The sequence below is a fragment of the Chiloscyllium plagiosum genome, chromosome 16 (genome assembly GCF_004010195.1).
Source record: "Chiloscyllium plagiosum isolate BGI_BamShark_2017 chromosome 16, ASM401019v2, whole genome shotgun sequence".
Lineage (NCBI taxonomy): Eukaryota > Metazoa > Chordata > Chondrichthyes > Orectolobiformes > Hemiscylliidae > Chiloscyllium > Chiloscyllium plagiosum.
The window spans coordinates 41,114,360-41,139,570 of record NC_057725.1 but is presented as its reverse complement, the minus strand read 5'-3'; the positions used below and the strand labels follow the sequence as shown (position 1 = coordinate 41,139,570).

The window sequence follows — 25,211 nt, the reverse complement described above, 5'->3', positions numbered from 1 at the left end:
GGATGATGTCTGGGGGATGGGGGGAGGACATCGGGGTGGGGACGGGGCGGCGTTGGATGGGGTTGGGATGGTATTGGGGGGGGTGGGGAAGGTTTGCGCTCTGTGCTGCTGCAGTCTCCTGAACAAAGAACAGACTTTAAAAACTCCGAGCGCCAGAGGAAAGGCCTTTAATCGATTTATCGGAATGAAATAGTGCACGCCCATCACATTCGGATAATCGCGGTTCCCCTGTACATTGCTGTAAGAATAACTGTATCTATTTATAAAAATTGCAGGGTTATGATTTTTAAAATGATGAATGATGCCGTCTGACTAGACATGTTTTTGAATTGGAAATGGAAGACGAGTAGAAATTATATCATAAAATCTATGAACAAAGAATTAGGTCAAATACAAGTAAGTATTTTTGCTTCAGAGCCTTTGGGATGAATCATCAAAAAAGTTATGATTTAAGAGTGAACCAAGTCCTTCAAAGGAGAATTTAATATTTCTCCGAAAGGAAATTTCTGATTTAAGAAAGGTTATGAACTCTCCTGTATTTCATTGAGTCTGCAAAGCTTAAAATTAAGCTTTTTAAAATTCATTTTTGGGGCATGGGGGTTGCTGGCTGAGTGTTTATTGCCCATCCCTACTTGCCCTTGAAAAAGTGTTGGTAAGTGGCTTCTTGAACTGGAGAGCACATGCTGTTGGTAGACTCACAATACCATTAGAGAGGGAATTCCAGGATTTTGATCCAATGAAAAACTGAAGGAATGGTGAAATATTTCCAAGTCAGGATAGGAGTGGGTTGAAGGGGAACTTGCAAATGATGGTATTCTCAAGTATCTGCTGCCCAAGTACTTCTAGATGGAAATAATTGTGGGTTTGGAAGATGCTGTCCAAGGAACCTTGGTGAATTTCTGTATTGCATCTTGTAGATAGTATGCACTGCTGCTATTGAACATCAGTAGTAAGGACGTGAGTGAGTGTGGATGTGGTGCCAGTCAAGTGAACTGGTTTGTCCTGGAAGGTGTGAAGCTTGTTGAGGTTTATTGGAGTTGAACTCATTCCAGGCAAGTGGGGAGTATGGCATCACACCTCTGACTTGTGTTTTGTAGTTGGTGGACAACTTTGGGGAGTCAGGAGGTGAATTACCGACTGCAGCGTTCCTAGCCTCTGAATTGCTGTCGTAGCCACTGTATTTATATGGCAAGTCCAGTTCAGTTTCTGGTCAGTGATACTCTCTGGATGTTGTTAGAGGAGAATTCAGTGATAGTAACGTCGTTGAGTATCAAGAGGGGTGGTTAAATTGTCTCTTAATGGAGATGGTCATTGCCTGGCCCTGTGTGACATAAATTTTATTTTTGAATACTATTAGGAGCAATCTAGCTGATGTTGTGATAATCCCACCATATGGACGTGAGTTCACTAGAAGTGTACAGTTCTGCCCTTTTTCGTGCAAGACTTGGCATTTTCCATTTTGCAATAAATCTGCAAAATGATGAAGCATCTCTTGACAGTTCCTGAATGCAAAGACTAGAACAAACAGCCCTACCAACCATCAAACCAAAAATCTGGGTCCGCTACTTAGATGACACCTTTGTCATCACAAAACAAAACAAGATAGAAGAGACATTTAACACCATCAACAACACCCTCACAGGCATAAAGTTCACCAAGGAGGAAGAAACCGAAAACAAACTCATTCCTGGACGTCACAGTTGAAAGAATGGACAACGGAGAACTACAAACCTGCGTATACAGAAAACCGACAAACATTGACCAAATACTTAACTATACCAGCAACCATCCCAACACACACAAACAAAGCTGTATCAGAACACTACTCCAATGAGCCACATCACACTGCAGCACAGACGAACTTCGGAAAACAGAAGAGAACCACCTATACAACGTATTCAAGAAGAACGGATACTCAAAAAATACAGTCCGCAGATTCCTCAAGAACAAACCATGACAAGCAGACCAAACACAGCCAGAAACCCTAACCACCTTACCATACATCAAAGAAGTTTCAGAAATGACAGCCAGACTACTAAGACCCCTCAGAATGTTGCTAATGAGTCTGCTTCCATGATTGCATCTCTTAATATATTAATTCTTCACATATAAATATGGTGCATAATGAATGAAACAGCCTGTGAGCCCTAAAACTTTTTACTTCCTTTAAGTGGAAATAGGACATCAGTGGATACCAAAGTACAAATTCTGATTTTCATTGAGCTGTATTAGAGTCAACACCATTTTGGTAGCTGGGTGCAAATTGCAGTTTGAATGTGTGATAAAAATGCACACCAAGTCAGATTAATTACAGACAGTAAGGCCATGTTATCAACTTTAAAAAAATATATTGGCTGCATCTTACAATTTTTTTTGTCTAAGCTCAAATCTCATCAAGTTTGATGGGGTGATTCTTGCATAAGGCTGAACAAGTTATCTCATCATATCTTGCCAACTCGCCACATTAATTGTCTTTGGCACCCCAATGGTGAGTATCGACCCCCTTCATACAACTTGCCACTCTCTAGATATCCACCCTGAGACAAGTATCCCTCACATCCATATCATTTGTCAAAGCTATTGCACACCTGACGGAGCACTGGTATCAGTTGCTGGGAACTGCGGAGAAATGGCTGATAAAGTTAAGTTTGCACCACAATTCTCTGCAAATACTTGGATACTCTGGTTTATGGGATGGTGCAGAAGAGGGCTGTCCTCATCCCAAAGGACTAGCAGAAGAGGCCGCAACACCATGTTATGGTTGGAGATCACCACCTTCAGTGCTAAAATTGGTGAGGACGAGGCTACAATGCACAAGATGAAATACCACCTCTGTTCTGTCAGGGTAAGTTCCATACTCTGCTCTCTGCTACCTCATACTCCATCTCTGCCATTCCACCCACCTCCTTCCAAGGCTTATACCTTAACATCCCCCTCTGTTGCATTGCAACACCTGTCATTCGCTCTTTTTGCTGTCCCCCATCCTTCTGCTCCACTAACCCTGCATCTCCATAGCACTGTGTCATCCCTCCCTTGAAACATCTAAACAGTTCCCCAACATGAATCAACACAAATAGCTGTGTCATCCACTTCTATCTTACTCGTTCACCCACTTTATATCACTGCAGTAGAAGACAATCCATAGCAGCAGAGCAATGCCAAAAGTTCCAATATTCATGTCTTCACCCAGTATAAAGTTAAAAACCTTGCCCTCATAAGAGGGAACTGAGACCCCTCCCACAGGGACGCAGAGAAATCTATGTCCTGACAATTAAATAAGTGTCACTTGTTGCATCAAAATACTGACATTAACTAGGTACTCAGTGTCATGTGTCGAGTGCCACTTGTAATCCGTGGCCAAGACACATCTTTCCTCTTTGCCTTATGTGCAACCAGCATTCCAGCTACATTGGTAGAGAGCTGCCCATCTCCACAAGAGGACACGTTCTTAACCTCTGTGGAGGACAGTGTCCAAGGTTCAGAGGAAGCATTGACAAGGCTCCCTCCTGGATCTCCACCAGCTCTGAAAGCAGTATGTCACTGGGCTTTGCAGATGATATGAGCGAGGATCACAGGCTGCTGAGCACCTGCTAAAACTGTTTCATAAATGAGTGAGGGAGAAATGCCCCAAGCCACTGGCACTTGGAGAATTGCCAGAGACCAGGCACCTGCTCAGCCCCTGAGCAGAAGAAGACCCTGTGGTCTCAGCAGTCGGGGACTCCATTGAAATGCAAAGGAAGGAGCGGCAGTGTCATGATCCTCATTGCTGAAAAGCTGCAACTATACAACCAGTCCAATGACCATTAATCTGCCTCCACAGACAGGTTGGTAGCTAACCTAGAGAGACATGGGATGCTGGAGAGTCATGGACGCCTGCATCCTATCACCCCATTTGTCCTCCTGCCTGAAGGCAGGGCAAGAGTGGGAAAGGAATCTTTAACCCCAGTCCTGATACTCCAACCTTGTAAGGAGATTAAAATGTTGCCAGGAGGTACCGAGTCAGAGGAATGATGATGTGGAAGTGCCAGTGTTGGACTTTTTTTAAAAATTAGATTAGATTACAGTGTGGAAACAGGCCCTTCAGCCCAACAAGTCCACACCGACCCGCCGAAGCACAACCCACCCATACCCCTACATTTACCCCTTACCTAACACTACGGGCAATTTAGCATGGCCAATTCACCTGACTTGCACATCTTTGGACTGTGGGAGGAAACCGGAGCACCCGGAGGAAACCCACGCAGACACGGGGAAAACGTGCAAACTCCACACAGTCAGTCGCCTGAGGCGGGAATTGAACCTGGGTCTGGTGTGGATGAAGACAAAAATCACATGACACCAGGTTATAGTCCAACAGGTTTATGTGAAATCACAAGCTCTTGGAGCGACAGTCCTTCATCAGGTGCGGTGAGGGAGGGCACACCAACACTTGATTTATAGGCAGGAATATCAAGAGAATATACAATTGGTGGAGGTAGAGTGAACAACCTTCACACATGTGATCCTCAGTAGTTTCCATTTAGGAAGCTATTCACTTCCATGTTGCCTGCCACTCTCTGACCTTGAAAGTTCAAACTGATACAAGTGACATGACATTACATCTGTCAAGAAGACCCTCAGCATGTCTGTCCATCCAGACTCAAACACTCATGGTGTCAGCTGACTAAACATCTGGGCTAACTGACTCCACTGCAGGACAGTCTCGCTTCACCCCATTTGGGAATAGGGAAACTCAGTCTGGAGCAGTGGAATGCAGAGGAGATGTAAATTGTTCTGAGGGCATGTTTAGGCCACATATGAAAGAAATTTTAATAGTTTGTAAATAAGCATTTGTTTTCCACCATTCATGTAGTCTGTATCCTTGTCTAGAGCCTGGAATTAATTTTACATCCTGCAACATCACTCCTTTGACAATATTGAAGCGCAGTAGTTAGGAGTCTACAACGAGTGCCAGTTACATCGTGTGGGAGCAGTAGTAGCAAAGCACATACATGGCATTAGCTCTCTCTGACAACTTATGCCCTCCTCTGCTTTCAACATTGCTTACCGTTCAGCGTGCTGTGTGCACAGGAGAGTGAATATCAGGCAGTTCCTCAGCAATGACCGTGCTAGGGAGGGACAACACTCAAAGGGTCAACGGACAGGGACTGGAATATCCTGCCTGTCAGTTTTGCCAACATGTGAATACTTACCGCTTGCATTTACAGCCCCTATCCTCTCACTACAGCTCACTTACATCACTCATTGTGATATGTTCGTGTCTATTTCTGAATATTATGCATTTAGGTGCTTGTTTTAAAAAATTCTCAAGGTCAGGCTTTTGCTGCTGTCTTCCTCAGTGTTAATATGCTACTGCTGAGACCGTCAACATCACATTCACCTTCCCAGGTGCACATTCTGTGAACCTCACAGCCTTCACACTCCTCCAGATTATTACCAAAGCTATATACATGCAGCTACATTTGCCTACCTATCCATTATTCTTTAATTTCTAAGAATTGAGATAATCTTGGCCCACCCCCTTGATTGACCTGACCTGCCAGTCCTGGCCCAGACACCTGACTGGTGGCCACACATATCCCTGCTGCAGCAGACATCTGATCTATATGGAGACAAAGACCCCCATTCTAACAGGACCCCTGAACATGTCTGAAGGCTAGCATTTGTATGGGAGGCTGCCCTTGATTAACTATGCTAGGTCCCCTTGACTGACGGATGCCTTCATGGATGACTTCACTGTGGTCGTCTCCCCTAACATTTTCAGTCATGTTCCACTGCTTGCTGCAGAGACTGTGTGGTGCAAATGCTGCTGCCACAAGTATAGACTGACACTGATGTAATACATGATGCATACACCTTGACGAAGGATTGATAAACAGCATGACCACCTGACTGGTTGTGTGACTGTGCCCTGCAAGACATAGTAGGACAATGCAAGGCATGTGTGAAGCATGCATGCAGCTAGGCACCAGATGAATGCATGCTGAGAGCACAAGGGAGCAGCCCTTGCAGACAACCATGTGGACAGGGTGCTTAGCCCTGTGCGGTAACTGTATCTGATGCAGTTATACACTGCTGATTGCTAGTGTGCCTTGCTAGACATGTTTGTGCGTACATTGCCAAACAATTGGAGAGATGACAGCATTATGAAATTCAGCTGCAAGTGTCCATGAGAGACATGTGCATGCAACTGTTTCTCCTTGATCATGTCCTGCTCTGCAGTTTGGCCTTGGGCAAGCTGGAAATCATTCAGTTGAGTGGAGAGATGTAACTGCCAAATACTTTCATGGTTTCCATGTTGTGTTTTCCTGACGGCTAGTTTGTTTGGTAAAACTGTATTCTGAATATTAATGAGGTGAGCTGGGAGCATACAAACTGATAAGTATGTGAAGAAAATTTAGACTTGAGAAGGCAAAGATAGGTCGCTTACAGTAAGTTATAATGGGGATCGAAGAAATAGCAGACCAAATAAATATATGCTTTGGTTTTGTCTTCACAAAGGAGGACAAAAATAACATGCCAAAAATGTTGGGGATCACAGAGTCTAGTATGAGAGAGGAACTGAAGGAAATCAGTATTAGTAGAGAAATATTGTTGGGGAAATCAATGGGATTAAAGGTCAATAAATCCCTAGGGCCTGATAATCTACAGACCAAGGTTCTTGATTAGCTCTAGAAGTAGTGGATTCATTGGTGGCCATCTCTCAAGATTCTATAGATCTTGAAACCTATGGAATTGAGAGTAGCTAATCGAACACAACTGTTTAAAAAAGGAGGTGGAGAGAAACAGGGACTGATAGACGTCAGTAGTGGGGAACTGTTAGAGTCCATTATAAAAAATTTAATAGTAGATAACTTGGAAAACAGTGAGAGGATTGGATAGCATGGATATACAAAAGGGAAATCATGCTTGACAAATCTCCTGGACTTCCAAATAGTAACTGGTACATTTGATAAAGGGGAGCCAATGAATATGGTTTACATGGACTTTCGATAAAGTCCCACATAAGGGATTAAGTATGTAGAATTAAAGTGCATGGGATTAGTGTAGTATACTGACCTGGATAGAAAACTGGTTGGCAGACAGGAATCAATGAGCAGGAATTCTTCTTTTTCCGAGAGGCAGGCAGTGAATAGAAGGAGACTTCAGGGATCAGTGCTTGGACTTCAGCTATGTTTTATGTTTCTCTATAACAAGGAACTTACAAATGTTAATCTCTGTCAATTGAAAACTCATTGCCATGCCAGTTGTAAAACGTGCATAGATAGGGCAATGTGATTTTGATGTCAAGATTGGCCTCATCATACTACTTGTCTGCTTCTGCTACATATCTTATCACAGACAATGTTGCTCAGACCCTAATAAGAATCTACTCAATATATATATTTGAAAGTGACTCAGAAGAAATTTATTTGGTTTACTATCTATACCCAAGATTAAAAATGTGTTTTTCTTTTATGCATTTGGTAAAAAAAGAAGTTTGGCTCCATGTTGAAATAGGTATTATCATTTGATTTTAAAGTACTCTGTTTTGAGTATTATGTTTGACTAAATTGTTAGAAATTGAAGGTCATTACCTGCAATTCTATTTTTTTTTGGATGGTATTTGACAGTACATGAAAGTGGGTGGTTAGTTACACACAATTACAGTGGGGAGAAAAGATGGATATTCCTTATTTTTAAAAAGAAGTCCACGTAACCCACATCCACGGCTCCCCCTTATCAAATGTACCAGGTACATCCTTGAAAGTCAAGCATGATTTCCCTTTTATATATCCATGATACAATGATGTGCTATGTATATATGAATGGCAAAAAAGCTTACAATTTGTGAATGTTCAACCTGGGAGACATTAAAAATGCAAACAATGAAGGTAAGAAGAATGTTAAAGAATCTGAGCTGATTTTTTCCAATGATCTGGAAGTCCACTGTCCAATCAGTAGACTAACAGCTCAGCAATTCCAAAACTGAGACTGCAATACCGTGGAGCAGCATCCATGAAGAGCAGGTTGTGAGGAGATGGGCAGGCCTCAGAAATTGAGGTTTAGGAGAGGAAGTGGGGTGCTTTGGCACATCAGTAGTACCTGGATGCAGCAGTGTCATTGTGGATCCATGGAACACTATGAAGGAGGGCCCCCTCACATCCCCAAAATATCTATTGGGAGGCCTCAAAGGTCTACATGTCATTTGCCTTGGGTAGTGGCAAGCCTTTGCAAATGTTCTTTGAGGTGGAAAATGGCCTTTAATTAGGCCTTAAGTGGTTCCAGTAAGGGTTCTGGCACTGGCCATATACCACAGTGGCAGGAAATTGCCATAAACTCTTCTGGAAGCACCCATCCCATTGTCAACTCTCTTGTGTTCCACACCACTTCAATGGGCTAGGATACAAAATCAACAGTCTGAATGACAAAGTGAAAGAAATGGAAAGAATTTGATCTGAAAATAGACCCATGGCATTGAATGTTGGGTTGTGGTGTGAAAATAGCTTTGATTTGAAGATTATAACACTGATTTATGTGTCACATTGATACAAAGACTAATTTAAGCACAGCTAATTCTCTCATGTGTGACCATTGATTTGTTTCTATGCTTTTTTAATCCAAAATTAACTATCTGACTATTAAAACATCCATTAGTTGCTAGAATCCTGTAGAAGCAATCTTAGTATGACTGCCGTAGATCACAAAGTATAAGTTAACCTTTGAAAAATCCTTCCATAAACAAGGTCAACTTAAATATGGTACAAAATGTGAACTGCCAGTTGATTCAAGAGGAATAATCTCTGCTTATCGGTCATATCTGCATGTCTACCTGTGTGTCCATGTCATAAATTATCCTGTATCTTCTTCACAACACAGCCTTATCGCTTGCATGATCATGTATGCTGACTGATAAGGCAAGTTTAATCATAGACATTTATCTCTGAGCTGAAAACACTTGAGGCCAACTCCTAATTCAAATAGATCCCAAAACATGAACCAAATGGCTGAAAAATGAGAGGTCAATGTTTATATGGAGTAAATGTGTAAGTGTGCATTTTGCTGGTAAATAAATGGGGTCATCTTGTATGCTAAATTGACTTGTACACTGTGATATGGCACTAATTCTTTGCCATGGACTAAGTGGAACAAGTTATGAATTAATTTCATAAAATCTTTGTAGTCTGTTAATGGGATTGCTGGAAGTGGAGCATTTGAAATCTTAATGGATACCAGCTGAAAGTATTTCATTCATTTAAAGTAACACAATCTTTAGTTTCCCACTGTTTAAGGCTGTTACATTTGTTTTTATAAACCAGATTCTAAACTGATTTTAGGCGTTGGTGGTTGTTCTTTGGAAGTTATATTTATCTGGCTTTAGTTGTAGTTAAAACGTAACATTGGACAAGGCCATTTGTTAAAATGGGGTTTGGGATAAGCAATTATCCTGCACATAGTCATAGTGAGAATTAGGCAACTTTGCCCTGTGCCATAATCTAAATGGTTTTAGCATGCAACACTGGGAAGAAAGTGCTGCTGACTGACTGTTCAACAGGAGGCTTAGCACAATGCATGGATTCCATGTGCCTCTTAAGGACAGACCATCATCTTAAAGGGCATCTGCACTTATGCTGGAGAACTTGCTGCAGATTGTCTGCTGCAGGAAAAGCATGAGCAATAGAGGAGATCATACATCTTCTGATGCAATCCTGGTGTCATTAGTGATGAAGTTGTAAAGGGTAATTGATACCTGATTACTGAAGAAGCCCAAAAGGTCCATTGAGGCATGCTTTGAGAAAAGAAAGAGTACAGTCAACCAAGGTAACCAATCCCTGGAGAATGGCCCTAAGAATCTGGAAGCAGTACCATAAAAATTACAATAACTTGATCTCAATAATTAAAGTCAGTGTCATCTTAACATGACATTCCTCACCTACACCTCTACCAATCAATGCAACAGACACCATCACTAACTCGTCAGTTGCCAAGACTGATGACTAATATTCAGACATTCTACTTCATCCTCACATAAATAGCAATGCTGCCCATCTTTTGCAACTTCCACATACCTCGAACTATCACTCAAACACTTTGCTAACTACTAGTATTCTTCCTGATAGTGAAGGTCAAAGTGGACTATGACTGCAGGGAGCAGCAGAGATTTGTTAAGAACATACATATTTAGATCAACTGAATCCTCTGAACAGTTTTCCACATTGTTGGGCCTTCTGTTACTGAGGTCATTGAATCTGGCATCACCTGCCCTTTTGAAATTCTATCTCACCCTCTTCATGCCATGAGTACAAACTGCAAATGTGTGATCATGGACACTTACTTTATCCCACTTCATTTTCCTCTTTCCAATCCTGCCCCCTCTGGAGGTCTTTCCACTGGTTGGAGTCATACCTGGGACAAGAAGACGACGGTTGTTGATGGTCAATCATCTCAGCTCCAGGACGTCACGCCAGGACTTTCTCAGGGTAGTGTCTGAGGCCCAATCACCTTCAACTGCATCATTAATGACCTCCTCTTTTTCATATGGCCAAAAGTAAGGATATTCATTGATTACTGCACAATATTCAACACCACTTGCCACTCCTGAGATACTGAATAGACCTTTCCAATATGCAGCAAAATCTAGACAACATCCAGGTTTAGCTGGTAAGTATCACATAACATTTGCGGCTAACAAATCTAGGCAATGACATATGAAAACAAGAGATAATTTAACCATCTTGTAATGTTCAGTGACATTGCATCTATTAGTTCCCCCATTATCAACATCCTGAAGGTTATCATTGACCATAGCTAAACTGGACAGCTATATAAACACTGTTGTAAAAAGAGCAGGTCAGAGGCCTGTGAATTCTGTGGCAAGTAACTCCCCTTCTATCTCCTGAGTGTCAGTCACCATTATAAGGTACAACTCGAGAGTCTGCTGGAATGCCACCCACTTGCCTGGTTAGGTGCAGCCCTAACAATATTTGATAAGCTGAACTACACCTAGGGCAAAGTTGCCTGCTAATTGGCAACTCATCAACCACTTTCAAAATTCACTCTCTGTACCATCAGCATACAATGTTATCAATGTGCAGCATCTTCAAGTTCTTTTTTTAAGATTACTTAGTGTGGAAACAGGCCCTTTGGCCCAACAAGTCCACACCAACCCGCCGAAGCACACCAACCCAGACCCATTCCCCTACACTACGGGCAATTTAGCATGGCCAATTTACCTGACCTGCACATTTTTGGACTGTGGGAGGAAACCGGAGCACCCGGAGGAAACCCACGCAGACACGGGGAGAATGTGCAAACTCCACAGTCAGTCGTCTGAGGCGGGAAGTGAACCCGGGTCTCTGGCGCTGTGAGGCAGCAGTGCTAACCACTGTGCCACCATGCCACAGCTGCCCTAGAAGAACTCACCAAGTCTTACCTAGGACCTCTACCACCAAGAAGGACAAGGTCAACAAATGCATAGGAGCACTACCATCTGCAAATTTCCTCGCCAAGTCTCACCTTGTCCTGACTTGGGGTATATCACTGTTCCTTCACTGGGCCAACATTTTGGAACTCTCTATCAGTATTGTGTCTGTCCCTACACCTCAAGGACTTCGGTAGTTCAAAAAGGCAGCTTACCACCACCTTCTTGAGAGTTGTTAGCAGTGGGCAATGAATGTTTGCCGAGCCATTGGCACTCAGATCCCCAGAACGACTACTGCAGAGACCTCGTAGGAGGACATTAAAGAGGTGTCATGTAGGACAACATTGATGTGCACGCATAATAAGATGCCAGAACTACAGCAAGTTTGCCACAAAGCCTTTTGGCACATCAAACAGTATAAGGGGGTGTGGCTGTAATTTGACATGAATTTCATGCAGCATTTGGAGCCCATCCTTTGCAATTAGAAGTGGTGACCAACTTCATGAAATGACTTGTAGACACACCTGTAATGCAGTATTCAGTGGTCAGTATCTTGGTCTTCATTGCAACTGGAAGCTGACACTGTTTGAGTACTGCCTGGACCCTGAGGCAGAGGTCATGTGGATACCAACAATACCTGCAATCTTCCTTTCAGTTGCACAGACCGTCGAGATCCATGCACAGCAGCAGCTTCTGGAAGCAGAAACCATTCATGGATATGTCTTGCAGTTAAAGGATTGTTGGTGGATACTAGTGCTCTAACGGAAATGCAGGTTCTCACTACAGTCTACAATCTGTTCTCCAAAAGAATAATAAGATTGCTGAGGTAAAGTCCAGATAAGCATTAGTGGCTTCATGGAACATAACCCTCTTATCTTTTCCCAAGACCGTGGTCATGGTCCTATGGCTGCCTCATCATTAAGTCCTTGTTGTTACCTCTCTGTAAACTGTTTAAATTATTGTTGCCTATGTAAAGGATGCTGGCTGAAGCCACACCTTCACCCAGAGCCGTTCATGGTCAGCCTACAATGTTATTTGTTACCACCATCATCCATGTCTTCTGTCTTCCATGCTGCAGCTACCTGAATTGTACTGCATATCAGCACTAGGATCAGAAAAAACTTTGATTAGACAGGCATAAAGGGAATGCACCAGCGTGGATAGGTTTGAATGCATTATTAGAATTGTTATTGGATAAAGTTGTTGTTGTTTGTTGATTACTTTTATTTTAGAATTTTGTTCATCAAGATGCTGTGATGGTACATAGCAGATATATTGAAAGGTGAGAAATTGTGGAGCAACAATAGAGAACATACAAATTAGGTGCAAGTGGAGGATATTAAGCAATTTGTTTCCTGTTCTGCTATTCATTAAGATCAAGGCTCATCAACTGTAGCAAAACATGCCAACTTTCATATTCCATACTCCTTGCATAAAACATCATTCCATTTCATACCTTCATATGCCTATTCTTCTCTAGTCAATTAGAAGATAGTAATGCCCCCTCTCTTGCATTAGTGTAGAAACTCTCACCCCATGCATTGAAGGCAATAAACTATAAGATGTTGTTAATATAGTTGCTCTGACTGGAAGAATTTGCAATCATAGAAATTTAGAGTGAAGGTAACCTTGACTGTTATTGACAATGCCATCCCCTCCCTTTTGAGAATGAAAATCAGGTTATATGGAGTGAGACACCTCTGCTCACCTTGTTGAAACGGTCATACCTCAGCTCTTATTAGGAGACACTACCGCCAAGGGAACACTTTTCTCCCACATCCAGCTCTGAGTTCTCCTAATAAGAGATGTTACCTCTCACTCTCGACACTGCTTCCCCTCTCAGCTTTGTTTCCAAATTATTCCACATTCAAGCATGATAGGAACTGTAGCCTTCATTTCTGAAAAAGACATTCTCCTAATAGGCAAACTAACTTTCCTCTGTTTGTTTGTCAAGATCGAGCACCAGTCCGTTGAAATTTCAAAGTGTTCACAATGTTCTTTAATAACATTGAACACAATCCTTCCACTGACTGTACACTGGCAAAAGTGAGTCAAAAGCACCTCATCTGGAAACCCTTTAGATTAGAAAATTTGACTGATATCCAGTGTATTTCTGGTATTGCCTGTTTAGAAAATTTGACTGATATCCAGTGTATTTCTGGTATTGCCTGTTTTTACAGGGGAGCGTTCCTCTCATGGGAATAAATACACTCACCTTGGAGTGTTTAAGAAAGGGGTATTTACGAGACCTGCACAGTCCAAAGTAGCAGTTTGCTCACCAAATCAGCATTAAAGGTTGTTTAACATCACAATCTTTCTACTCGTCATCTAATTTACTTATTAATATGTTACTTGTATTATTGCTATGTTAGTCGGGGAACTTTGTTGAGGGTATGTCAGAAGCTTTCCAACTACCATTTTTGTATTGTGGGGCTTCCAGATTGTGGACAAGCACTGTCTCGTAACATCTTCAAAATAAACATTTTTATCTCCCTAAGTTCAGGATCTGAGGGAGGTGTTTTGTTTGCATAGAATCTTATACTGGTAGATAGTAATTAAAACATGCCTTTAGTAGTTCTTATGCTAACCCCTTTAACCAGAAAATATTAATCTCATTGAATCTGTCTTGATTAGTCATTTCATTGTGATAGTATTACAAATAATTACAAATTACCATTACTGGAAATCAGTCTACTGTGTGTGATTTTACTTTCTTTGTGCAAAACTCTTAGCTCATTGTATTTGCATGCATACAAAGTGTAGATCCCTGATAGCCATATTACCACTGACAGGGGATCAAACCTAGGATCCTCCGGAATGTGATCCAGTTCTATTCTGGGTAGTGAGTGTGCTACTCTTAGGTAAAGGATCTAGACAACTTTATTTGAAATGTGGTTATGCTCTGTAAATGTAATAAACATAGTCTTTAACATGATTTCAATGGTTCGATACAACTGTTGCATAATTGAAAGCTTAAAAGAATAAAGAAAAGTCAGTAAGCAATGCTTTTCATGGATAAACTTGGGAAATATAATTCCTCGTAAAGAAACCTTGCAGAAAAAGAGGCTGTCATCCTTGGAAATGTTTTGATTTGAAAGAACTTCAGCTGGGTATTTATAACCAAGTGTCTATATTTGACCTAATTTTCCAGACAATCTCTCTTTCTGTGAGTCTGAATCATATAAATAATAAAAACAAAGATCACAAATCATTCACTTGTTGGCTTCTTTTCATGTTTCTGAATAGCAACCAGAAATAAATTAATGCTATATCCTATTTATAGTATTATTTAAGCACGTGTAAAACTCATTTCCAGTGACAACTGTCTGGAAAAACCAATATCTTTTGTGCATAGGAACATATAATAATGTAATTGCATTCATTCAAGGGGTTCAATTTATGAAGGGCTCAAACAATTTTAGGAGGTAAAAACATAAACTGAATAATGGAATAAAAACAGGCAATACCAGAAATACACTGGATATCAGTCAAATTAGAGTTGTAGTTGATTGTATTAGTGCTGATTATGGTTATATATGTTTGTTTAGAACAGTGAATTCCAACTATGAATGAAATACTGCTCTTGAGGGATTTGTGCTTCCCTATTTTACCTTTACAGTATGACTTCCAGGGGACATCATAGTAGATTTAGCTTTAATGACTGTTGATATGTCTGTTGCTATAGGAAACAACAGATATTTGTGACTGAACCAGCAATCCTTTCTCCTGATATCTCTTGAATGCAAAAAGCACACAGGAGCAATTATTCCTGAACAATTATTTTGCAAATGTGTGGATTATAAATTTATTTTTGATACTTTGCGTGATCTAGTATCGATTTAACAGTGGAAAATTCATCCCTCAATTAAATGGATAAGGTTCATTTAATCGGCCTTGGAGATTCACTTAGGTCATTTTACATCTACAGTTTTGAGTTAATTAAAGCACCTTGATATATTTGGAAGGTAAGTGAACTGAGATTTTAACAAGAATTATGTCTCCTAGTTAAAAAATTGAATGTCATCTCATGCCTCCTGCTTGCCAGCTGAAAGAAATTTAAGATTTATGTATAAGCTTTTACTTCGTTACATTACATTTTTCTATGATGTAAGTTAACTGCTTTGAAAAAGAAGTCAATCATTTTTTGCTGGCTTGTTTATTTGGGGATTTGAAGATTTACAACCAATTACTAATCTACAGCGTTGACCAGGATATGCTTTGGCAGAATTGTTTGGCATTTCTTGCATGGGCAGTAAGCATTGCTATTTATCTGTCTCCTCTTCCCCTGCCATCCCAATTCATTGTCATCACTTCCAAAAGCAGTAATCTATTTACTCATGCTCTGAGCCCTCTGGCAGCTCACCACTGAATTGTAAGTCATTAAGATGGCTAAATTCACATGGCTGAAGATGAAAATCAGCACCACAGTGTGAGGGGCTAATGTGATTTGGCACCAATGGGTTTTGTAGCTCTGGACAATGAACTTGGCTTAGTGAACAGGGTTCAAGGTACAAGTGGCAGCACCTTTTGCTAAAAGTTGTCAGGGCTGCAGAGCTCTGAGAATTTAGGCGCACTAGTAGAGTCAAGATCGGATTCAACTCTATGGTGTGACGGTGGAACATTCCATCAGAGCTCACCCTCTGGCTCAGTTATGAGGAGTAATAAAAACTAAGTTATGGAGAAACTCAACAGGTCTAGCAACATCTGTGGAAGGAGAAACAGAGTTAGTGTTTTGAGTCCAGTGATTCTTCTCAAGACCCAAATTAAAAACCTTGACTATATATCCATTAAAGTGTACATTTTCTTCTAAGATCAGTTGTATCTTTTGGTACTAAAAGAATAAGTTTTACATTGTGTATGATTAAGATGAATTATTTTGTTGAATAAGTGATTTACAATGACTTTTTAGAAAAATAACAGTAAAATATATCATTCATTGACAGATAAGTTTCCAAATAGAAATATATGCATAATTGGCTACTACATATATCTTGTGTTTTATGAGTGCAGAATTGACATACATGATTAACAAGAGAACGCTGGCATGTGTTTTTATTTCAGATGATACGAAGAATTTACAAAGGAATTCCCCTACAGCTGCGGGGTCAGATTTGGTCACTGCTATTAGATTTAGAAAAATTGAAATCTGAGAATGAAGGAAAATATGAGGTAAATTATTGAAGAAATGATTTTTGTATTAAGTAGTTGACTAAAAAACAGCAAGGTGTTTCTCGCTTTTTATTGCTTTCAGTCGTTTTTGAATACCAGGCTTTGCTGACAGGACCAGGACTACACCGTTAGGATTATATCCAAGATATTGGTTCAAACAATAATGCATTATGGAGGAACATATAATTCAATTAATGAAATGTCCAAAGGCCTTTCATTCCTTTTATAGTTTCAATATCGTAATGTGCACTGAGAAGGACCCATAGGCTCAAATTTATTGCATGGTGGGGTACCACTTAATTATGCAAGAGGACTTGTGGCACAGCAGGAAACATCTGTACTTCTGAACCAGAAGCTTTGAGATACTATAGTGCACCTTATACAGCAAAAGGTTTATGGTGCTGCCAATGTGCAACAGGGTTGTAAGGAGTGAGTGAATACGTAAGATAGTTAATAGGGTGTAAATGAAGTGGGAGGTTTTGTTATGGATGCTATGAATCTTAAGGGTTGTTGAAGCTGCACTCACTGAGGCAAGTGGGGAGTATTCTGTCACATTCCTGAATTTTGTCCAGTGGATAGCGTACATTAGAACATATTACATATGAGTAAGTCAGTTGATTCCTTGAATATGCCCTAAAATCAGAAAAATCATATCTGATCATAGCCTCAGCTTAAACTTCCAAAATGTTCTCAGTAACACTTGACACTCTCATTGATCAAAAATCTGTGCCAACTCCATTTTAAAGTATATTCATGATCCAGCTCCATTTGGTGTCTCAGATACAGAATTCCAGAGATGACCCTGTGAGAGAAGAAGTTTATTTTCATCTCCATTTTAAGCAGGAAACAATTTATTCTGAAATTGCCCCTGCTTCTAGGTACCCTGACAAGAAGTAATATTCTCTCAGCATTTACTGTGGCAAACTTCCTCAAACTATATATGTTCCAATGAGTATAGGCCCAATTTGTTCAGTCTTTCTTCACAAAACAATCCCTTCATTCCAGTGAATCTTCTCTGAATTTCCTCCAAGACAATTATATTCCTCCTTAAAAATGGAGACAAACTGTATACGGTGTGTTTTCACCAATGTTCTCTATAGTTCTGGCAAGACTCACCTATTTATATAATACAATCCACTTGAGAAAATGCCAACATTCTACTTGCCTTCCTAATTGTTTGCTAACTTTTTTGATTCCTGCATGAAGACACCCAGATCCTTTTGCCCAGTCTGTTCTCATTCAAATGACATTTTGTTTTTCTTTTCTCCATACCAGAGTAGACAACCTCACATTATCCCACATAATACCACAATTAACATATCTATAACCTTTGGGAGACTCTGTGAAATATCTTTGAGGGTATAGGAAGTAAATTGCCCACCACCGATTTCCTAGCTGTGACCTAAAATTGCAGCCACACTTTTTAATATGGCTGGTTTACTTAAGTTTCTTGCTTAATGATAAACCATAGGATATTGATGGTAGGGTTTAGTAAGAATGGTGCTTTGGGATTTAAGGGGAGATAATTACATTTTGTCTTTTTGGAGATGGTCATTGTATGTGACTTATACAGCATGAACGATACTCACTTATACAGCATGAACGGTACTCACAATTTATCGGTTCAAACCTGAATGTAGTCCAGGTCCAGCTGCACGTGGGTGTGAACTGTTTTAGTATCTGAAGAGTTGCAATGCATCTAAACATTATGCCATCCTCATCTCTGATCTTCTGAGGAAGGGCGCTTCATCGATGAAGCAGCTGAAGATTGTTGAGCAAAGGAATTACTGTGAGGAACTCCTGCAACGATGTCCTAGGATTAAGATGACTGACTTTTAAGAAATACAATCATCTGTCTCTATGGAGAAATTTTCCATTGATTTTTCACAAATTTCAGTTTTATTTAAACTCCTTGATGCCTTGGAATCAAAGCAATCACTTTCATCTTATCTATAGAGTTAGGCTCTTTTGACCATGTTTGAATGAAATGTGGAGTGAGATCTGAGATCTGAATAGTCCTTGCAGAACCCACACTTACCTTTGCTGAATTCTTTGCTGAGTGAGTGTTTTTTTTAAGTATTATAGATGACACCTTCTATTACTTTGATAATTGATATATAGTCATAACAATAAAATGTTCACTAATAAATCCAGTAGGACCAACTTCTTGAGAAAAGGAGGTACAAATGTGGAGCTAAATAACCATAAAGAGTAGTTGAGGCAAATAACACAGATGCATTGAAGAGGAACCAAGATAAGCGAATGAGAGATTAAGGATTAGATGGATATGTTGATGAGATTTGATCAAGAGGGTGAGGATGGAGCTTGTATGCATACAAACTCTAACATGAAACTGTTGGGCCAAAATTGTTGGTATTTTTAATAACTTGTGACACTTTCACACAATTAAATATGTACTATACAACTGTAACAGAGAATTTGATTTTTTATTTTACAGAAAATGAAATTACAAGCACAAAGTGTTTCAGCTGATATTAAACAAATAGACCTTGATGTAAATCGCACTTTTAGAAACCATATCATGTTTCGGGATCGATATGGAGTGAAGTAAGTGATTCAATTTTTAGGTGTAATGATATGTTGCAGCCTTGCCTTCCTGTTTCCATTGTGAGGGGCCACAGTAGAGTGGATGAGAAGGGCCTATTTACCTCAGCAATGACTAGGGACACAGATTTAAAAAGATTAGTCCCATGGGAAAAGGTCCAGAATCCACTACCTGAAAAGAAATTGGAAGTAGAGACCCTCAACTCATCTAAAAGGGTGTCTTGGTATGCACATCAAACACCTGAAGAAGGGCTCATGCCCGAAACGTCGAGTCTCCTGCTCCTTGGGTGCTGCCTGAGCTGCTGCGCTTTTCCAGCAACACATTTTCAGCTCTGATCTCCAGCATCTGCAGTCCTCACTTTCTCCTTCCTGTTTCCATTCCATGGTTGCTGTCTCTGACTCTTATGGTAAGAGCTAAAGACATGCACTTGACACACCAGAGAAGAACAGGCATTGTAGCAATGTCATTAGATGTTAGTGTTGAACCCAAGACTTCTAATTCATGGCATAACTTGTGGAATTATTTTCTGAAAAATTAGTGTGAAACACTTAGGTATATTTTGCTACTTCAACAATATTGTTTAACACCTGCAATAAAATTCCTATCAATATGGAAAGCATTCATAATTATTCTAAATATAATTCTAAAGGCATAATTTATATGAAATTCAAATATTGTTTACACCAAATAACATCTTAACATATAATACAAGCTGTCATTAGCATTGCAATGTCTATTTTGTGGTAAGTCAGAGAGGCCAGCCCACTGCGAGTGCTGACAGCTGAAGCACTACAGAGGGTGTTGACTAACAACAGGAGGACATGGTAAGTTTAAATAAATTAAAGCATAGAATCAAAGAAGATTTACGGAACAGAAAAAGGCCATCTGACCCATCATGTTTATGCCATTTGCAAGACCGATCCTACAAATCCTACTTGTCAGCCTGTGGCCCATAGTCCTGTAGGCTGTGGTGTTTGATGTGCATACCAAGACACCTTTTTAGATGAGTTGAGGGTCTCTACTTCCAATTTCTTTTCAGGCAGTGGATTCTGGACCTTTTCCCATGGTACTAATCTTTTTAAGTCTGTGTCCCTGGTCATTGCTGAGGTAAATAGGCCCTTCCCATCCACTACACTGTGGCCCCTCACAATCTTGTACATTCCAATCAAATCTCTGTCAATCTCTGCTTCAAAGAGAACAATGCCAGCCGATTCAATCTTTCCTCAAAGCTGCCTTTTTTCCTCAGTCCTACCAACATCCTCTGTACCTACTCTGTAGCATAATTATATCATTTCTATAATGAGGGGACCAGACTTGCACACTGTCATCCAGTTGTGGCCTAACTAATGATTTATACAGTTCCAGTGTAACCTTCCTATTCATATTTTGGATACCTTGACTAATAAAAATAAGGATTCCATATGATTTCTTTGCTATCTTATAAACCTAACCTTCAAGGTACTGTGAGCACTCACTCCAAGATCCCTGACTTTCTCTAATATTCTATTATTTGCATATTCCTTTGAATTGTTTGACCTCCCCAAATTCATAACTTCACACTTCTCCAGGTTGAATTCCATTTGCTACTTTCTGCCCATATGACCTGTACATTGATATCATCTTGCAGTGTACAGATATCCTCTTCTATAACAATCACACAGCCAATTTTTAGTGTCACCTGCAAATGTCGGAATCATATCCCTTACATTTAAATTCAAATCATGAATATGTACTACTAATACTGAGTCCTGCAAAACCCCACTGGAAACAGCCTTGCAGTTACAAAAGTTGCAATTAACCTTTGTTTTCCTGCTACTCAGCCAATTTTGTATCCTGCTCATTATATTCTGCTGGATCCCATGAGCTTTTACTTGTTTTAACTATATTAGTCAAGGACAGTTAGCAATCTATCATTGATTATTTTGTGCTTTTCTAAGTGACAGTTAATCCTTGCTTTTATAATTGATTCTGATAATTTTCCCACAATGGAAGTTAAACTAACCGGCCAGTAATTATTCAATCTACTCCTTGCTCCCTTTTAAAACAGACATTAGCAGTACTCTAGCCCCACACCACTGAGGATTGGAAAATGAGTCAGTCCTTTTGCTATTTCCTGTCTGACTTATTTTAATACCTGGGGTACTTTTCATCTTGCTTTGGTGACTTATACAGTTTCAAGGTTATATATTTTTTTTAAAATCTATTTTCGAGGATGATAATCCCAATACTACTTCCTTTCTTTCCATGTTTATCATATGCAACATTTTTTCTTAACTACAATAACTACATGTTCAGGAGTGCTCTTCTGTGATCTCGCAGGAGTTCTCGGATCTTCCCAGCCCAGACCTGACTTTTCAACTTGGCACTCCTATCAGCTGTTACAATCTTACCCACCGTCGACTTTATCAAAGACTGCTAATTTGTGCCTCCAATATCCTAATGTATCCTGTTCGATTTCTGTAATTGCTCACTGGCCCTGACATCAATCTTGCTTTTGAGTGTGATCTAGACTATTATGAATTGAGACCTTGGAGTTAAATTGGCCCAAGCTACATACAGATGGGCTTTCCCATTCCCAGCCATTACAAAAATGCTCCCAACTAAAATTAAAGCCAACCTATTTTCAACTGGACAACAGGCAGTTTGTCCTAACTGAAGTAAGAAAGAAAGGAGGTCAGTTACAGCCGTAAATGTGAATTTATTGTTAGCTAGTTAGAATCATGAACAACTGAAGATATTTAGGATCACATTTTTAACAGCAACAACTTATGTCTACATCATCTGATCAGCGCAATGTATGTCCCAAGGTCTTTCATTAGGACCATTAAAATCAAAAAAACAACTCTGGAACAGATAAAGATATAACAGTGAAAAATAAGGTGCAGGGAGGAAATTCTAGAGTTTAGGGACTAGGCAACTGCAATCATGGCCATCAACGGTGGAGCATTTGAAATCGGGAACACTCGAGGCCAGGATTAGTGAAGCACAGATATCTCAGAGAACTATAGTATTTATATAAGACTGTTTGATCTCCAGTAAAAGAAAACTGAAAGTAAAAGGACTTGTATATTTGAGATAATGCTATATGTGACTTTGCTTTGAAGATCCAACATTTTATTATTCCTTACCAATTTTTCTATGTTGATTTCTACTTCTAGAAATCTTGTAACTACATTTATATCTTAATCTAAAATACAACCACCAGAATTCAACTTTAAGCTTTTTAGCCAGAAATTCCTGCTAGCAGTTTTTACAGCCAAATAGTTTTTAACTTTTCTAAAAAACGATTCAGCATGTCAGTTTCAATCCTTGCAGCTTTATAACACTAAGCACATCTGTGTAATTCTAACTGAGCACACCTACATAATACGGAGTATAGCAATATAACATTAATACACCATTAAAACCCCAAACAAATAGTGCAATATTAATATTCATAAATTATCTGGATGAGAATTTGGGAGGGATGATAAGTAGGTTTGGAGATGACAGAAAGATTGGGCTGGATGATTGACACTGAATAGAAAGGTGTTAGGTTACAAGAGGATGTAAACAGATTGATCAGATGGACAGATCAATGATATGTGGAATTTAACCCTGATAAATAAGAGGTGTTGCACTTTGGAAGAAGGAACAAGACAAAGGCTTATTCAATGAATGGAAAGACATTAGGAAGCTCAGAGTAACAGAGGGATCTTGGGATGTTTGTTCACAGATCCCTGAAGGTGGCAGGACAGGTTAAAGGTAGTTAAGAAGGCGTTGGACTTGCTTGCGTAGACGATAAGAAAAGGGAGTTCATGCTGTAGATGGACCTTGGTTAGGCTACAGCTGGAGTCTGTCTGCAGTTCTGGTCACCAGACTATAGGAAGGATATGATTACATTGGAGTTTGAGTTTGATTTATTGTTGTCTCATGTACAAAGATGCAGTGGAAAGTATCGTTTTGAATGCTGTACAGGCAGATCATAACATACAAACTGCCTCAGGGCAGCAGAACAGAGTGCAGAATACAATGTTACAACTGCACAGAAGGTGCAGAGAGAGATCAGAATTGACATTTGAGAGGTCCGTTCAAAAGTCTGATAGCAGCAGCGAAGAAGGTATTCTTTAATCAGTTTGTACATTTATATCGCCTGCCCGATGGAAGAGGAAGGATAAGAATTAAATTGGAGTGCGTTGGTTACTTTCCCAAGGCAGCTGCGGTATAGATGAGGTCAATGATGGATGGCTGATTTATGTGTTGGACTGAGCAGTGTTCATGACTCTCTGTAGTTTCTTGTGGTCTTCAGAAGGTCAGTTGTCAGGCCACGCTGTAATGCATCCAGATAGGATACTTTCTATGAGGCATCAAAAGAAATTGGTAAAAGTCTTTGTAGACATGCCAAATTTCCTTAGCATCCTGAGGAAGTAGAAATGTTATCATGCTTTCTTGACCATTAGGTCGACATACATGGACCAGGACAGCTTGTTGGTGATCATCATTCCCAGGAACTTGATGCTCTTGACCATCTCCACCTCAGCACCATTGATGCAGACAGGGGCATGCCCTTCACTCCACTTCCTGAATCAATGACTAGCTCCTTCACTTTGCTTGTGTTAATGGAGAGATTTATGTCTTTACAGCATGCTGCTAAGTACTCAATTTCTTTCCTATATTCTGTCACATTGTTCTTTGAGAACCAACCTACAACAATGGTGACATCAATAAACTTGTAAATGGAATCGGGGTGGAATTTGGCGACACAGTCATTAGTATATAAAGGTGTATAGTAGGGGTCTGAGTGCACAGCCTTGGAGGGCAACCATGCTGAGGATTATGGTTGAGGCAATTTTGTCACCTATTCTTAAAGGGGGTGCAATGAAGATTCACAGAATGTTGTTTGGGGTGGAGCATTTCAGCTGTGAAGAAATGCGGGATAAGCTCAGGTTGTTTTCTTTGGAACAGAAAATGTTGAGGAGGGAACTCATAGCGGTGTATAAAATTATGGAATACATCGATGGGTTAACTCATAAATTTATATAAATTAATAAAGTAATTAACCAAGTAGAGATGGTTGGGCAGGTGATGTGCTACAGCCATATGATGTGGGAACTGACTGATCCTATTGTGAAATTCAGTGACCACATCTGCAGCAAGTATTGGTTGCTGGAGGAACTCCGGCTCAGAATTGATGAGCTCGAATCTGAGCTTTAAACTCTGGGGCATATTCAGGTGGGGGAAGAGTTACCTAGATGCATTGTTTCAGGAGGCAGTTTTTTCTGGTAGATTAAGTAATTTAAATTCAGTCAGTGATCAGGGACAGCAGGGTGAGATTGCAAGTGAGGCAGGTAGGGGGATCCTGAGTTCAGGAATGGAGGAGCCTCAACTCTTGACCTTGTCCAACAGGTATGAGGTACTTGCTCCCTGTGTGGAAGAGGAAAAGAGCTGCAGGCAGGATAGGCCAGTTGACCACCGCACCATGGTGCAGGAGGCTATTCAAGAGTGGGGAGCAATAAGACAAGTGGTAGTTATAGAAGATTCTATAATTAGGGGGATAGATAGTGTACCTTGCAAGCCGGATCGAGAGTAACGCATGTGTGTTCCCTGCCTGGTGCCAGTGTGCAGGACATCTCTAGCTGGCTTGAAAGGATATTGGAATAAGAGGGCAATGATCCAGTTGCTGTGGTCCACATTGGCAAACAACATAGGCAAGGCTAGGAAAGAGGACTTGTTGAGGATTATCAAGCACTAGGAACAAAATTAAGGAACAGGTCTGCAAGGGTTATAATCTCCAGATTACTACCCAAGCCACGTGCAAATTGGTTTAGAGATCAGAAAATTAGAGAAGTAAACACATGGCTAAGGGAATGGTGTGCGAAAGAGGGGTTCCATTTCATGGGGCACTGACATCAGTTTTGGAACAGGATTTATCTGTACCAATGGGATAGTCTCCACCTGAACTGATCTGGAACCAGTCATTCTAGTGAAAAGGATAAATAGGATGATCACTAGGACTTTAAACTAGAGTTGAGGGGAAGGGAAGTGGAAAACAACTGGAAGTATGATGGTAAATAAAAAGGTAAGCAGCAGATTAGC

The 25,211-nt window shown here is 40.2% G+C and overlaps 1 protein-coding gene across 7 annotated transcripts in view; it reads left to right on the top strand.

The window, feature by feature from the left end:
• Window positions 1–25,211, top strand: part of LOC122557824 (USP6 N-terminal-like protein) — a 264,478-nt gene that overhangs the window by 128,920 nt on the left and 110,347 nt on the right. For 6 of the 7 annotated variants that reach the window (XM_043705913.1, XM_043705909.1, XM_043705912.1 and 3 more), the window contains 2 exons: window positions 16,463–16,570; window positions 19,029–19,138. In XM_043705913.1, the coding sequence (XP_043561848.1) occupies window positions 16,463–16,570; window positions 19,029–19,138 (218 nt within the window). Of the gene's footprint in view, window positions 1–287; window positions 397–16,462; window positions 16,571–19,028; window positions 19,139–25,211 lie in introns of those variants that run through there. The other variant, XM_043705914.1, reaches the window with a different exon arrangement.